This window comes from Neopsephotus bourkii, unplaced genomic scaffold (assembly GCF_033783945.1).
Source record: "Neopsephotus bourkii isolate Nb327-2 ecotype Australia unplaced genomic scaffold, CSIRO-AGI_Nbou_v1 NB_716, whole genome shotgun sequence".
Classification (NCBI taxonomy): domain Eukaryota; kingdom Metazoa; phylum Chordata; class Aves; order Psittaciformes; family Psittacidae; genus Neopsephotus; species Neopsephotus bourkii.
In genome coordinates, this window is record NW_026901215.1 from 1,055,707 (window position 1) to 1,071,523 (window position 15,817).

General features: G+C 51.1%; 2 protein-coding genes across 2 annotated transcripts in view; both read right to left on the reverse strand.

Moving 5' to 3' along the window:
• The window catches only part of IK (IK cytokine), a 90,250-nt gene that overhangs the window by 19,341 nt on the left and 55,092 nt on the right, over positions 1-15,817 (reverse strand). The gene's annotated exons all lie outside the window — the stretch shown is intronic.
• Positions 9,061-15,185, reverse strand: LOC133212492 (protocadherin-10-like). The gene is made up of 4 exons (XM_061354003.1): positions 12,131-15,185; positions 10,958-11,016; positions 10,765-10,853; positions 9,061-10,512 (listed from the first exon to the last, which is right to left on the reverse strand). Exons 1-4 carry the CDS (start codon positions 14,615-14,617, stop codon positions 10,253-10,255), a joined length of 2,895 nt encoding a protein of 964 aa, XP_061209987.1. The 5' UTR covers positions 14,618-15,185; the 3' UTR covers positions 9,061-10,252.

Below are 15,817 nucleotides of genomic sequence, written 5' to 3' on the forward strand. Positions count from 1 at the left end.
AGTGAGAGAATGATGCAGCTGTAAGAGAAAAAAATCCTTCCTCCTTGCTCTGCAGCAAGAGGGAAAACTGCATAAAATGATGCCTCAGAAAGGAAAATGAGGATGTAAAAGTGGGGGATGTTGTCTTAAAATGGCCAGTGAGCATGATGTGAAGGGGGGCTGTGGGCTGTCAGAGACTGAACTCTTTGCAGTTTCAGGTGGAAATTGTAGAATACCTTGCACCCTCCCTCCACTGCAGTTTTCTTTCCTATCCCTAATACAACAGATTCCCTTAAATGTCCACCAGAAAGAGAACTGAGGGAAATTCCAATAGTGATACAGGATTCCTGCTCTGATAGTGGTTATTTTATCCGATTTTCAGTGTTCTGCTCATTTTTCTTCCTTCTTTTTGTAACAACTACAAATATTATCCCATGGCAGAAATTCTTATATATAGGCTGTGAAATCAGGCAAATTTCCCACCATAGTGCTTTTTCTTTCACTTTCCTTTGCTGCACACCAGCTGTGCAGGTCTGGAATGCCATCTGCTTCTCTCTTTTACAGACCTCCCAAGCACATAACATCCCCAATGAGTTTCCTAGGCCAGGTCACAGAATAAAGCAGAGAATAAGCAAAACCCCGCACAGCAACAAAATTGCTTTCTGAGTTGATAAATCTTCTTCAATCACCACTTTGTGCCTCTGACAAATTGTTGCCACAGTGAGTAAATCTTTATAAATAGCACCCACATTTTAAAGGCATGTGCAATGTGCGAGCTGCTGCTATTCTTTGGTCCCAACCCCCTCATTAATAAACTTGAAAAAAGGGAAATACAAGGCATATGCAAAAGAACAAAGTTGTAAAGTAAAACCTGGTGATAAACCAACCAACCAATCAACTGACCAGAAGTCAGAAGGATTCACTTCCTGCATTTTCCCCCCTTTTTCCACTCTTGAGGATGAAAGGCTCAGCTGCACTGTTCATCACCAGGAGGAGACACATATGTAAAGACAAAATGGGAACGTGTTCTGAAAGATCAGCCAGATATACGTGCAGAACAGAACTCAGCTGAGGACTGCAGCTCTGCAGAGCAAGGGCATGTGGGAGTGCTTGGGGAAGACCAAAGGAGGTGGGGACAGCTGTTCAAAGTAGGAAAGAAAGTTCATTACCTGCAGACTCTGCTTCTGCCTGCACAGGTTTTAGAAATGAGGTACCGGTAGTGGTGAGGGTGCAGGGTCAGGTTGTCCTGTCACAGTCTGACAGGAAGACACAAGTTCTCTCTAAGGTACAAATCCAGTAGAAACCTCTGTTCACATTGCAGGCAGAAGGGGCTGAACCATCATCAATGATTCCAGAGGCTTGGGCAGTTTGGAAAACTGCTGGGACCACCTCTCCTAGGTCACACCACAGTTAACTAAAACCTCTTCACTTCTCCTTATATCCTCCTAACTTCCAATGTTTAAGCTTCAGTGGATGATCCTGGGCATTGTCATGGAAAGACACTTGCATCTGCTCAAGCAGTGTCAAAATTGCAAGGTTGCCTCATAGTTGAGGTAGGAGCCCAAAAAGCCAGGGCAGTCAGCAGAGCCTGGCTGTGTGGGGGGTTAGTGCAGGGTGCATTCAGGCTTTATGAGGCTCCTGGAAAGCTTGGCTTCAAATGAGAGAAACAGAAACTGGTTTGCTTGATAAGTGTGCATGATATTGCACTGAGCTGTATGTTGTAAGCAAATATAATGCAAATATTGGAACGTCCTAATTGTCTTCTTTCTTTCTGTGGCCACAGCAAAGGTTCTTATTTTGGGGGGTTAAGGAAAGGAAAAAGCTGCGATCACAGAACCATTGTGTTTGGAACATATCTCTGGACAACATCTGGTCCATTCCCCTCTGCTCAAAGCAGGTTGCTCAGGACTGAGTCCAAACAGTGATTTTACTCCACAGTGGTTTCCTAGGGATCAGCTTTCATCATTTGGAAGCTGAAAAAATTGGATTTGTTTGAAGAGTTTTGCTTGGTTTGTTTTGTTAGAGATATGTCTGCGTCATTCTTGTTTTGGAGACTTTTCTGTGTACATGAGCTTAAAAATGTTCTGTCTTTGTCAAGCCTGCTGTTCTCTACTCATCTTCAAGGCAACAACCAGCTGCATGTGTGCCAAAAGATTAACTGGAAAAAAACCTCCCATAAAACAGCAAGCAATCCAGTTAAGCCAGTGAATGGCAGCCCCATAGCCCCAGCCTAGAAAACACTGAGAGCTGCATCTACATTGATACTTAGTTTGCCTCCAAAATGAATAAATAAATCAAGCCTTGAGCACTGTGACGTTCACCAGGGAAACGAAAGCTGGTGCAGATGAGCAGCCTCCTCGTTTGGAACCAGGGAAATAAAAAAGAACTGGATCCTGACTCACAGTCTCATCCCTTGCACAAATCCAGATAACATGGTCCACTACAGTTTGCAAAGCTGCAGGATACAAGGGATTGCAAATTTCCATCAGTTAGACTTGCAGCATAGACAACTGCCCCATGGCTCTTAGTTTTCTGTTTCTTTCCTCAACATGGTGGTTTCTGCTAGACAGAAGCACACTCAGGCTGCCCCACATGAAAACACATGCTTGTGAGAAGATTTGCTGCTTCTGGTTCGTGCCCAAGGCGTTAGTTTGGCCAAATGGCTCCCTAGAAAGCTGTAGCTTGAGGAATTCTGGAGCTGCTTTATTTCTTCCCAAGGGCATTGGCAATGCTCTTCTCCCAGTTTCATGCTAATACAAACTCCTTGTCAGGCTTAGCCCATTGCCTTGTTTACCACTTCTTGGTTTTCCACTAAATCCCAGAAAGAAACCAGACACAAAATGCTAATGAAAAGCTCAGCATGTAAAGGGAGAATTTATATTTCACTTCTTGTCTTTGCTATTGGTTTTACAAGTGATTGCTCATCAGAAACCAATTACCCCAGAAAGGCTTGGGTTTGGGTCCCTACTGATGTTAGCAGGATGGATGGCTTCATTTACAATCTCTCAACTGGAAAACAAAAACGACTGATAATAATAATAATAATAATAAAAAAGTATTTTCTAATTCTCCTTGCCTCTGTTGTAATTCACAAGAAAATTAAACTAATAACTCTCTCTGTGAGCGTGTTATGCAGATGTCAGGAGTCAGGGATAAATGAATGAAACTATCCCAGGCAAAGTCCCTGGGGAAGGAGCCTCTGAACAGACAATTGTTCTGCCTTGCAAGATTCAGAGCTTCTTCAGCAATGCAATCTATGCAGAGGGGAGGCTGTTTCATTTTTCTCTTCCCCCCCCCCCCCCCCTTGCTTTTCCCTTGAATTTTACCTGCAGGCAGCAAAAAACAGCCATGATTTTTTTGCTTGGCTCATTTCCTATTTCTCCATCTCCATTTTCCATTTGCATATAGAGGTCCTTTGTGAAGAAAATTCTCCATGCCAACACCATCAACCTTTTCACAAGTGGCTCCTTGAGTGGTCTTCCTTCCTCATTCCTTCAGCAGTGTTTTACTAGACAGAAAGGCTTGGGGGAAGACCTGAAAGTCCCCATTGTGTCCCCAAGCTCTGTGCTGTGATTAGTCCCTGCAACTCAGACCTCAGCTTCTAGTTTATTTTATTATCTTTCTTAAGAAGGCATAACATTAAAGCAGCCTGTAACTTGCCCCTGCTGGTCTCCATGACAGGAGGACCAGAAATGATCTCCTAACCTCTCCCTTGTAAGATTGGAAGCGTCTTGCTGGTCAGCTGTGGTACCCTGCATAAATCCAACCTGGTTTTCAGACACCACAAGGCTGCACACAAGGTGGCTCAGTAGGCACAAGCATAGCAGATAGGGTGGTTTTGTCCTGCTGGTGTGCATCGTGTGGGTAACACGAAGGGGGCACAACTGCACCAGTAGTTGAAGGTTGCAGTATGGGATCTTCATGGATTCACATAATAACTGAGGCTGAAAGAGACACCTCGAAGTGATTGGGTCAATCTTGTGCTCCGAGCAGGGTCAGATTTAATCAAACCTCACTAGGAAACTATAGCAGATATAAAACTTGAGCTAAAAGAGAGGTAGAAAAGAGGGCATGAGGATGGACCCCACAGCAGCAGGAGTGGCATATTGAAAACTGTTCAGATACAACAGGAACGTGACCATCATGGTAAACACCATCAGATAGACATTGAGAGAATCAAATGGCTCATGTCATGTGGCACAGCCAGCCAGGAGGGCTCTTGGCTAACATGGGAAAAGGATTGTACCCCAGCTGTAGATCTCCTTTTATTACCAGACTATTTTGCATGGAAAAAAAAAAAAAAAAAGAGTAAGAAAAGATGGTTTAGGTAAGCAAACTGAATATAATATTGCATTTCCTGGCAACACAAAAAAATACACTTTAGTTTTAGGAATGGATCTCAGGAGTTTCAGGATTACATGCCTGAAGTTTGGTCTTCTAGGGGAGATTCAAAACAAATAGCAAATCTGTTCCTCTGGTCTCTGATAAGAAGCCACTGACAGACATGTGCTGGGCACACAGGGCTTTATCTGTACATCTGGTAAATGGTATTAAAGGAAAATCAAGGAGAAAACTGGGGACAAGAGGGATCCTACAGGTAGGATTCAGCCCCTGGTCAAACCCCTTACATTTAGATACCTGTGTGAATATGCTCCATCTGTACTGGGAGAGGGGGTTTTGAGATTTAGTCAATTCAGACTGAACAACTGCAGAGCAACAGCAGTGATAAACCGGGTGTAAAAGAGCAGCAGCTCTTTAGCATTGAAAATAAACCTTCAGCCCTCACTACTGGCAGTATGAACACACACACACACACCCCATTCTGTTAGTTAAAACACCAAGGAATATGGAAGTGGACTTCAGAGGAAACTCATCAGACCAGCCAGGCTTCTGTGTGATGCTGGATCTAAACTCACCGCTGCATTTCAGATAGACCTGGGCTGCAAAAAATCCCTGTGTAGAGCTCTGCTTCATTGTTTTCATCACAATGAACTCCAGTGCCTTTTAGGGCAAGATTTGGACACAGAAATTCAGTGACTCATTGCGACAGAACAGAACAAATTCAGACAGCTCATCCTTTCGCTGGGTTCACATAGCAATTTAACCCCAATTTTCGTGCAGCCTGCTATCACAGAGTCTCTGCATCCTGGCCTATCAGAAACCCTGCTAATGCTCATAATCATTTTCTTGCTTTTCCTGCTTCTCTTTCCTTTGTAAGATTTGTTTTCTGTGCAGGCAGAATGTATGATAAGACATTTCTGGAGCTATTTAATGGGATTTTCTATTGTAGACATTACTGAAATGAGCAGATTTTATGTGACGACATTAGTGACCCTTCTGGAAACCTTTGCTCTCTCTTCATTTCTTCCAGTGTATTTTTTCACCTGTTGTTGTAGATATTCCTAGCAATGAATTGAAATAAATATCACCAATGCCTGCAGATCTTCTGGATGTCTTTCTGATAGCTGACTGCACAAATGCTTTATTTTTCAATCCGTTTACCATGAACTTGTTTTCCCTGCTTGCCAGCATTGGAGAAACACTTGGAATTCCAAATGCTGAAATCAAAGTCGCTGCTATTGTTTAAAACATGCAAGAAATGTATCACTTATTCAAATGTAAGGTTTGCAAATCATTGAATTTCATGGGAGATGAATCGTTAGTCAAAGTGCAGACTGCACTAAGGGTCATATTTAATTTATTTTCCAAGCCTTCATTCGTGCTTTTTGGTCCAGTAGGTTATAAGTTATTCAATACACAAAGGTGTCTACTTATGTCTCACCATAATTAAGCTGATTAAGTCATATTATCACTAACAAGAAGCATTAATTCCGCTCAAGAGAACGCTGCAAACCGAGTCAGTGACATTTCCACCACTTAGATTAAAAACGCATTACAGGCAAAGTGGGGAGGCAAAAGCTTCACTTAGCCCAGGCCCCTTTTTTCATCTGATCTCTGTGGAGGAGCTGGCAGCTGAGGTTTTCAGAGCAGTAAAAAGGAGAAAAGGTGCAAAGGAGCAGAGAAAATCAACACGTGACAATGATGCAGAGCAGCTGGCAGTGTGGCAGAGGCTAAATCAGTATGAGAAAGCCTAAAGGATATTTATTTGTACAAAACATCTACCGAGATCAAAAAGAAAGCAGGAGGAGGGGATCCAGCCAAGAACAGGAGGCTGTTCTGCGGGGTCAGGCCAGGGTGATATTTAAGATGCTGAGGCAATTGGAAAAGAAACCAGGATGGAACTTGGCCCAGCCTTGGCTAAATCAAGGTGTGTTCATTCCAGCATCAGCTTCAAATGAGAAGAGAAGAAAAGAGAAAAAAGTCCTAGCACCTTTGGAAACAGTAATTAGCCACTGAGTGCCACAGACTTTGGGCTGGATACAGAACCCTCCAAGGGTGCAGGATCAAACTGATCCCCATGGATTGTAGCTCTGCCCTGCTGATACTGACCCTCTGTATTCACGACTCTACCCAGCCTAACCTGACCACATGCAGAGTGCTGTGTCCCCACTAAGGTTTCCTGGGGGTTTCCTAGGGGCTTCACTGACTTCACTTGACTCCATGGCAGACCAGAATAGAGCTGAGCACCAGCCCCTCCTCTCTGGCCTCTTTCCTCTCTGCCTCTGCATTCATTCTGTCTCTCTGGTGTACACTTTTAAGTCATTACAGAGCTCCAAGTGATGTTTCCATCCAAAGAGTCTATTCAGCAATAGGAAGAACACAAAAAAGCCCTCTTTGTGCTGGTGCCCAGAAGCACTATGTGCTTGCCTAGCATGGCCTGCAGCATTTTGCAGCCCACTGCACCACATGGCAGCTTTCCCACTGTTGCAGAAGCAAATCTCAAGCTGGCTGGCAGGTCCCTGAAAGCCAGATTTGCCTCTGGATCTCTGAGAGAGCTGGGCTTTATAGGAGGGATATATAGAGAGCATTCTGTTGAAGTACATATCCAAAGCAGCCCTCATGCCCAATGCATTACCAGACTACAGAAACCAGGAGCTAATGCTCATGCACTGTGTAGGAGTGTAAGCAGAGGATGAGTTGTAAAAATAAGTGGTTGTAGGGCAAAGACCTTGCATTTTTAATGACACCCTGTCCCTGTGGGAGATCTTCAAAGGAGATCTCATCTATTAGATGGATGATTCTGACCAAGCGTGCCCTTTGAAGAAGGGATAGTAGTGTGGTTGAATTAGGTTTAAGCAAGTGCCCTCTCCCCAGAGGCAAGTCCCTTCTTATTGTCTTTTTTATCAGTATGTTGATAAAGAAGAAAGATCCAAACTGAGCTCTTGTCAGTGCAGGATTTTCTTCCACTAAGCAAAAGAAGATGCTTGGGGAATGTCAGGTACTGGAGCATGGGCTAGGTGCTGCGTTGAGCCTGAAATCCCTTTTGCGAGAGGTCTGTCCTCAACATGCAAACCTGTCCTCAACATGCAAACCAAGCAAGAGGTGCAGATGAGTGTGTGCATTTATCTCATCTCCTGGGCTGAGGACGGGCAGGAGTAATGGAGAGGAGAGGGAGCAATTTACTGGGTGTCAGTTGAGCCATAGTAGTAGGGGTTAAAAAATGCCAAGAAAATACACTGGAGAGTGACACACTTGTGGGGAGGTGGCAAAAGCTGGGCATTTGGTTGCTCAACCCCATGAATTTCCAAAGACAGGGATGTAAAACATCACTTTCAAATGTCTGTGGCTTGTGGGATCAATCTGGAGATCAATATCCATTTGGGAAGCCACACGTGGGGATCTGATAAAAAACACTAGCTCCATGAGATCGTTTAGATCCTGGATGCCATGAATATGTGCTCTGGATGTATTTGCTGCATGATCTAAACCACAGGCGCTGTGGTGTAGCTGTGTCTTAGCCCTTGGCTGTGCAGATGCTGCAGAGGAGCTGTGGCTGAGCCCTGTGGCTTTGCTGGAAGGGCTGCAGTCCTCTCCTAAAGCCTGACCGGCACCATCTGAAAATGGCTGGGAAGACACTGCTGGAGCTAAGCCAGGAGGGGGAGATGCTTGCTGCCCCACAGGGAGTCAGGTCCATTTGATGCTTTTATTACTTCTTGAGGCTGTTATTAATTTTATTGTATCACTTTACATAATTCTCTTGTTCTTTTGAAGCAGTGAAACAGGCTAATGCAATACAAAGGTCTGTTTGGAGTTCTTTTCTTACCCTTAACACTCTGTAAAGACCATTGAAAAATGAACTCAGCAGCATAAAATCCTTCATCCTATTGTCTAATTGGAACAGGGAATATTTCATCTACTCATAGTCAGGCGGGCATGAGTTGGGACTGAAGTCACCAGAAGCAGCCAGGTCCCTTTCATGTCCAAAGCACTGTCCTCCAGGGTCCCTGACTCTCATGGGGCCCCTTTGAGCATTCCTTGCCCCCTGCTTCCAGTAAAGAGCATCTTACCCACTTGAGGACAAGGACTTTTCTGGGTTAATCCCAAAAGCTGCATTGCAGCTTCCCCAAGCCAGCCACTGAGCAAGCAGGGGAGACAAGAAGGACAGCCATGGCTTTGCTGTCCTGGGACTTCATCCAAAGGTGAACTGCTTCCCACAGCAAGAGTCATCCCACCAGCAGGTGCAGGCTTACCTATTCTCTGGCAGTTGGTCCATACACCCGGCACACATTCAGGTTTTCTTTGTGCCTCCCGAGGCGAGCTGGTGGATGGTGAGCATCCACGGGAAAGCATAAATGAACCATGGAAAGCAATGCACAATAACAACATTACTGCCAGATCCAGCCCCTCTCCCCAGCAGTTCAGAGCCCTCTATGCCCATTCCCTGGTGCAGATACCTGCAGTGTCTCTGCCCAAGCTGAAGCATGCAGCAAGGAGATGAGTGACCTCTCCAGCACATGGCTCCTCCTGGCTACAACCCCAAAGTGCTCCTGAGTCCAGGGAAAGGTGACCTTGAGCTCCCAAGATTCAGGTAAAATGAATAAAATGAGCTCTCCTGAGCTCTTCCAGCAGCTAAGGAGGCCAGAAGGACACGCATGTCTCCTGGAGCCAAGAGCTGTGCTCCATGAGCTGAGCAGCAATTCCTGCTGTCATGTGCAGCTCAGGGACAGCCAGGAGCCAGGGTGAGCTATTAAAATACAATTTATTGGTACAAATCAGACATTGTGAAGCAAACTTGGTTGAGAAAGAGCTGTTGTGTTCTGCACAGATTGGAAATGAACTGTCCCGTGACAGCAGCTATTGGCAATGGTGTCAGACAGACTGGGTGGACAGGTGTAGGTGGTAAGGGCAGGGGAGAGGCTGGATTCCTGCCGTGGAGGGGTTCTAACAGCCAGATAAGAGTCCTTAAGGAGAAGCAGGGCACAGTAGGAGATGTCTGCCCTATGCAGGTGGAGCCCCCAGTGGAGAGGGTCCCCCAGGCATTCAGGACTTGGGGAGAACAGACATCCCAGTGAGGGTGAGGGCAAGGGGAAGGAGGGAAGAGGATGTCACCTCCGCTGGGCACCTCTGATGGCTGGAAACTGTCTTTTGTTCAGATGATGTTGCTTGGGGTAGAGTGTTACCCAGCAGGCTCTCACCTGGGGCATCTCTCAGCTGCTTAAGCTGACAGTTCTGGCCATCCAATCTGTGTGTGCTCAGCCCCTGCTGTTCCCAGAGCAGACTGGCTGTGTCCTGGACCCTGGCTGTGTCCTGGACTTAGATCTCCAACTCAGAAAGGTTTGGATCAGGGTTTGAAAGGAAGCACCCATACTTGCTGGAGTTTGCATTCACTTCCCACAGAAGACAGACACCAAAAGCTGCTCTGGACATGCAACACATCCCACTGGATCTCAGGGACAAAGCAATGGTTGCTGTCCTAGTATTTATGGTCAGGCTTGACTGAACTAGGCTTGGTCTGCATACATTTTCCATGCCTACTGGGACAGAAATACAGGCATGCAGCTCAGTACATTCACACAGCCAGACAAGACAAAGAAGTGACAATGTTTACAGAGATGGACAGTCCCTAAGGGGACGTGGTAATGGGTACACTCAAGGCAGATTTGCTTAGATCTGGTCATGTGGACCCCAAATAGCACCTGCTGCCAACACAGCTCTGCAGGATGAGATGGGGGAAATGCTGTCCCCCATCACTTTTTAGTCTCTTGCTCCTTAAATCCTTTCCCCACACTCTGGTGAGCTCTATCCCAGCAGCCCCACAAAGTCCTGAGTGGTCCATACATGGAGCTGTGTGCTGCAGGTAGACCTGGCAGCTGAAATAACATCAGTGATGCCCAGAGCATGGAGCAGTGCCACCCAGGCCCAGCTCTGGTCCCTATTTCAGGTCGTTGTTGATAACCACGTTGTCATGCATGTCACAGTAAGTTGTCATCTTCTTCCTCTTGCCAAAGGTGGAGAAGCTGTTCTTGTTCTCCCGGCCCAGGAAAAGAGGCCCATCCTTGCTGGAAAGCAGAGTGGGGGTGCCAGGGATGTAGACATTGTGCTGGTAATCCAGGGGTGGGATGTGCCCTGGGTACAAGGGGCTGTACTGGGGTGTCCAGATGCTGTTGGTGCCTGCTGAAGCCTTCTGAAACTCTGGAGAAGGGAGAAGTGTAAGACTAGCTCATGGGAGGTCAGATCCATAGCTCAGTGTGACAGCCACATACATGTCCCAGGGTGCATGCCCATGGCCATGTGTCACCAACCTCCCTTCTGGGGCCTGGCCACCCCTCCCACCCCACAAAACTCTGCCACTGCTAAAACAGGGATGTCCGCCCCCTCTCCTCTGCACCTCCACCAAGCGACAAGACAGTCTGGTCTTCCCAGCCCCAGTGCCCCAGTACTAACCAGAGACAGGAGTCACCAGTGTGCACAGCCTCTCGTGCTCCTTCTGGAGGGCTTTACGGATTTCCCCCATGTCCTCCAGGCTCTGGGAGCTAAAGAGAAGAGACTGATTCAAAGCTGTGCTGGAGACAACCTCCCCATCCCCACATCCCCCTTCCACCCACTCCCTCTGTACCCACAGTGCTGGACTTGGTACCTTTTCAGGGCAGGTCGCTGTGTGCTTGGGGTCAGCCAGTCTGTGTTGGGCTGCTTGATCTGGAAAACAAAGGGAAGATCAAGGCTGGTTACTGGGACCCTCTTAATCAGCCCAGCCCTGCCAGCACAAGGCTGCAGATGGCAGGGATGCAGGACCCTATCTCCTCTTTCCCTATGCCCTTTGTGGAGAAGTAAGCAGCACGTTCCCATTTTAGGGAAACTGAGGCAGTGTTGCTCCCTTCTGGACCTTCCTGAGGCACTGGGGTTGTCTGGGACTTGCTCTCTGTTTAGCTGCCAAAGTCTGTCCTTCTTGGAGAGAAGGAGGCTTTTCCTATTCCTATTAGTATTAAAAAGCCTTTTTTGCAGGTGCAATGGAAACTTAGCCCCAGACTCAGGCACCAAAGAGTGAGAGGTGCAGAAACTGGCTGTATACCCAATATCCCAGGAGGGGCTTGCAAGGAACAACAGGAAAATCCCATTAATGTATTAGAGAAGGGAGTCCAGCAGTGCAGGGAGACGTGTGGGGAGAGCCTCTTGGCAGCCAGTCTTGGGCTCTCCTTGGAAGGGCTGTTTTATTAAAAGTCAAATGTAAGTGGATTAGACGCCTCATCACTCTCCAGCCTTGTAATCGTGTTCCAGAATGAGTCTTTCATCGGGAAAATGAGACGTTCCTCATTTCACTACCTAACAAATGTTGACATCAAAATCCTGCCCTGAAGTGCCCACTCCCTCCCTGCCGGCACAGCCTGGTGCAGCACAGCGGCCTCGGTGCCAGAACTGGGGACACGAGTGGTGATGTTGGGGCCAGGACCAGCCCTGGATGCAGCAGTAGGACCCTGCAGACTCCCACTGGCTCGGGGGAAGCAGTAATGCTCACGCTGTCCCACTGTGAATTGCTCACCCACATGATGCCACCCCCACTATCCTACATCCCCCAGGCACTGGAGCATCCCCATTGCCTCTAATGGGTGCAAAAGGTGGTGGGAAGGGATTTTCCTCCAGTAATTAGACCCGTCAGAAAGCTCAGTGGAGAGTTTCCCCCTGCCTGACAGCTCCTAATTCCTGCACTGATCAAAAGCATCCGTTATTCTCTGGGAAAAGCATGGCAGAGGCTGAAGGAGGGGGCTAGGGGAACCTGTCGAGGGCCAGTAAGCACCGACGAGCACAATGTTACCTGCTTTGAGACCTGGAGATGCTGTCCTGGCTGGGACCGCTTCCCAGAGTCCTTCTCATTGTTCCGGGGGGGCGTGCAGGGCTTGAGGAACATGAAGTCACTCTGTGCAGACTCAGGACCAAGGCAGACCTTGTAGCAGTAGCCCGGGGGGCCACCTCCAGGCACGTCGAGGCAGGCGGCAGCCGTGGTCCCTGCAGGGGGCTGTGCTGTCAGGTTTGATGTCTTCAGGCCATCAGAGGAGGGTCTGGAGCCGGGGCAGCAGCGGCAGCAGGGTGGTAAGCAACCATCACCTCCATGGGAGCACCGCTCTCCACGGCACCGAATAGCTGTGAGGATGAGGATGGCAAGGAGGAAGGTGAAGGAGATAGAGCCCAGGGAGACGAGAAGATAGAGAGTGAGTGGGGAGGATGAGGAAGGTTCCGTGGGGAGGCTGAACTCGCTGAAGTCAGAGAAAGTCTGAGGCATGGTCTCTACCACAGAAAGCAGGAGGGACATGGTGGCAGAGAGGGCTGGCTGTCCCCCATCCCTCACCTGCACCACCAGCCGCTGCCGGGTTGCATCCTGCTCCAGAAAGGAGCGGAGGGTGCGCAGCTCGCCCGTGTCTGGTGCCATGCTGAAGAGGGTGAAGTCAGTGGCCTGGAGGAGTTGGTAGGAGAGGCGGGAGTTCAGCCCTGCATCTGCATCCACCGCCGACACCGTGCCCACGAGGTAGCCAGGCCTGGCTGAACGTGGCACCAGCTCCGTGGCCACAGAGCCATTGCGTGGCATGGGGGAAACAATGACTGGAGCGTTGTCATTCTGGTCCAGCACGAAGATGTGGACGGTGACGTTGGCACTCAGTGGGGGGAAACCTGCATCCTGTGCTTGCACCTGAATCTGGAAGCTGCGGATCTGCTCATAATCGAGGGAGCGCAGGGCATACATGTGCCCACTGTCTGAGTTGATAGACACATAGGTGCCCACCGGCATGCCGTGGATGTGCCCATCAGCAATGGAGTAGGACAGGTAGGCATTTTGTTGGCAGTCGGGGTCCAATGCGCTGACAGAGCAGATGGAGGCACCTGGTGCGTTGTTCTCCATCACATAGACACTGTAGGATGGCTGGAGGAAGCGTGGGGCATTGTCATTCACATCAGACACGGGGACAGTGAGGGTGCTGCGGGTCAGCAGGGCAGGGGAGCCCATGTCCCGGGCGGTGATGCTTATGTTGTACTCAGGCACAACCTCCCGGTCCAGTGCCTGCGTGGTCACCAGCGTGTAGTAGTTGCGGAAGGAGGAACGGAGCTCGAAGGGTACATCAGGGCTGACCTCACAGCTCACACGCCCATTGTCCCCAGAGTCCCGGTCCATAACACTGATGACAGCAATAACAGTGCCTGGTGGGGCATCCTCCAGCACTGGTGTGGACACGGAGGTGAGGGTCACCTCTGGTGCGTTGTCATTCACGTCCAGGAGGTGCACAAGCACCCTGCAGTGCACAGCCACAGCTGAGGGTCCACGGTCCTTGGCTTGCACATAGAGCTCGTGGAGGCTTGTTCGTTCATAGTCCAGAGGGCCCTTCAGCAGCACCTGCCCGCTCTGGGGCTCTATGTGGAAGAGCTCCCGGACGCGCAGTGGTGCATGCCCACTGAAGGAGTACTCGATCTCCCCATTGGGGCCTTCATCCAGGTCAGTGGCATTGAGCTGGATGACCAGAGTGCCAGCAGGGGCATCCTCAGGAAGGCTGACACCATACGAGGGCTGGTCAAAGACAGGCACGTTGTCATTGGCATCCAGCACTGTGATGAGGATGTGAGCTGTGCCTGAGCGTTCGGGGACACCTCCATCAAGAGCAGTGAGGAGCAGCCGGTGCATGCGTTGCTGCTCACGGTCGAGGGCACGCTCCAGCACCAGCTCTGCAAACTTGCTGGTGTCGCTGCGTGTCTGCACCTCAAGTGAGAAGAACCCGTTGGGGCTGAGGCGGTAGGTGCGCACAGAGTTGGTGCCCACGTCAGGATCCTGGGCGCTCTCCAGTGGGAAGCGGGCACCAAGCACAGCGGACTCGGCCACCTCCAGCACATACTCTTGCCAGGGGAAGGTAGGTGCGTGGTCGTTGATGTCCAGCACCTCCACCTCGACGCGGTAGAGCTCCAGCGGGCTCTCGATGAGGAGCTGCAGGTGGAGCAGGCAGGTCCCCCCCGCCTCGCACACCTCCTCCCGGTCAATCCTCTCGTTCACAAAGAGGATCCCGTTCTCCAGGTTCACCTCCAGGTGCTGCCTGGCCCCGGCCCGTGACACTATGCGGAACCGCCGCGCTGACAGAGTGGACAGGTCCAGCCCCAGGTCCTCACCCAGATTGGCCACGAAGGCTCCGTGCTCCAGCTCCTCCGGCACGGCGTAGCGCAGCTGCCCGCCCGCCGGGCGCGGTGCCGGGGGCCCGGCCAGCAGCACGAAGAGGAGGGAGCGGAGGAAGAGCTGCCCCAGCCTGAAGCCGCCCCTGGACCCCATGATGCCGCCGCCCTCCCTGGGACGCGGGGCCCCTCCTCGGCTTTGCTCCCTCCTGCACTTCCAGCGAGTTCGGGCTCCCGAAGCAGGCGGGGGAGGGCCCTGCCCGGAGCTGGGGAGAGCCGAGCCGCGACCACCGGCTGCCACTTAACTCGTTCCCTGCCGGCCCCGAGGAGGAGACGTAATTCGCGCCCCGGAGCCACAGCAGAACCGGTTCACCGGAGCTGAACGCACCTGGGGAGGGGGTTAGCCCGGGGAGGTCCCGTTAACGGCGGTGCGAGCTCCAGCGAGACCGATCGCTTCCCGGGGCACCGGTATTACCCCGCAGATGCTGCGCTTGGCCCCGCGGTAGATTAAGAGGAGCCCGGATCGCATCGGCTGCCAAATCCCCCGGCCGCGTCCCCCGCCGTGCTGGTCCTAACCTTTACCAGATGGTTAAGCCCCTCCAGACTTGATTACATTTCCCTACACACCGTTTTCCTTGTAATGCGGAGTTTTTAATTACCGGAGCAGGGGGGATTACAACCCTGGATAAAGCTGAGCCCATCAGCGCGGAGGCACCCCCCGACACCCCGCCTGCCAAAGCCCCGCGCCCCTAATCCCGGCCCCCCCCCCCGCCCCGGCCACCCCAGTGTCAGTCCCTCGGGCTCTCGGGGCTCGATCCAGCCTTAGACCCGAAGGCTTGTGCCCCCCCTCCCCTCCAGTGGGCACAAACTTTCCGCCGAGCCTCGGTCCCCACCGATCCCCGGAGGGCGACAGACGGACCCTCGCGACCCCCCCGTCCCCTCCCCGCCCCGGTACCGATCGCGGTCCCTCCGCTGGCCGCTCCGTTCTCCCCGCAGACCCGTCTCCAGCAGCCGCCGCGCCCGGGCAGCTCCGCGCGTCGCCTCCCACCGGCGCTGTCCCCGGGGGCGCTCGGTAACGGGACGGAGCGGCCGCAACACGCACCCCCCCTCCGCCTGCTTCGGGTGCGGATAATCCCCTAACGATCTAGTTAAGGGCTCGGCGGGGCTCGGAGCGGCTTTAGCCGTGCACTGATATTTCACCGCCTTTGTCTCTGCCTCCCGGTCCCCGGTGGGAACGGAACCGCCGGCTCCAGCCCCCCCCCCCCCCCCCCCCAGCCTCCCCGCTCTCTGCGGGGACCCGCGTGGGAGGCAGAATCCAGGGGAAAGCGGGAGACGGAGGAAGCAGGAGGCGGCGGGG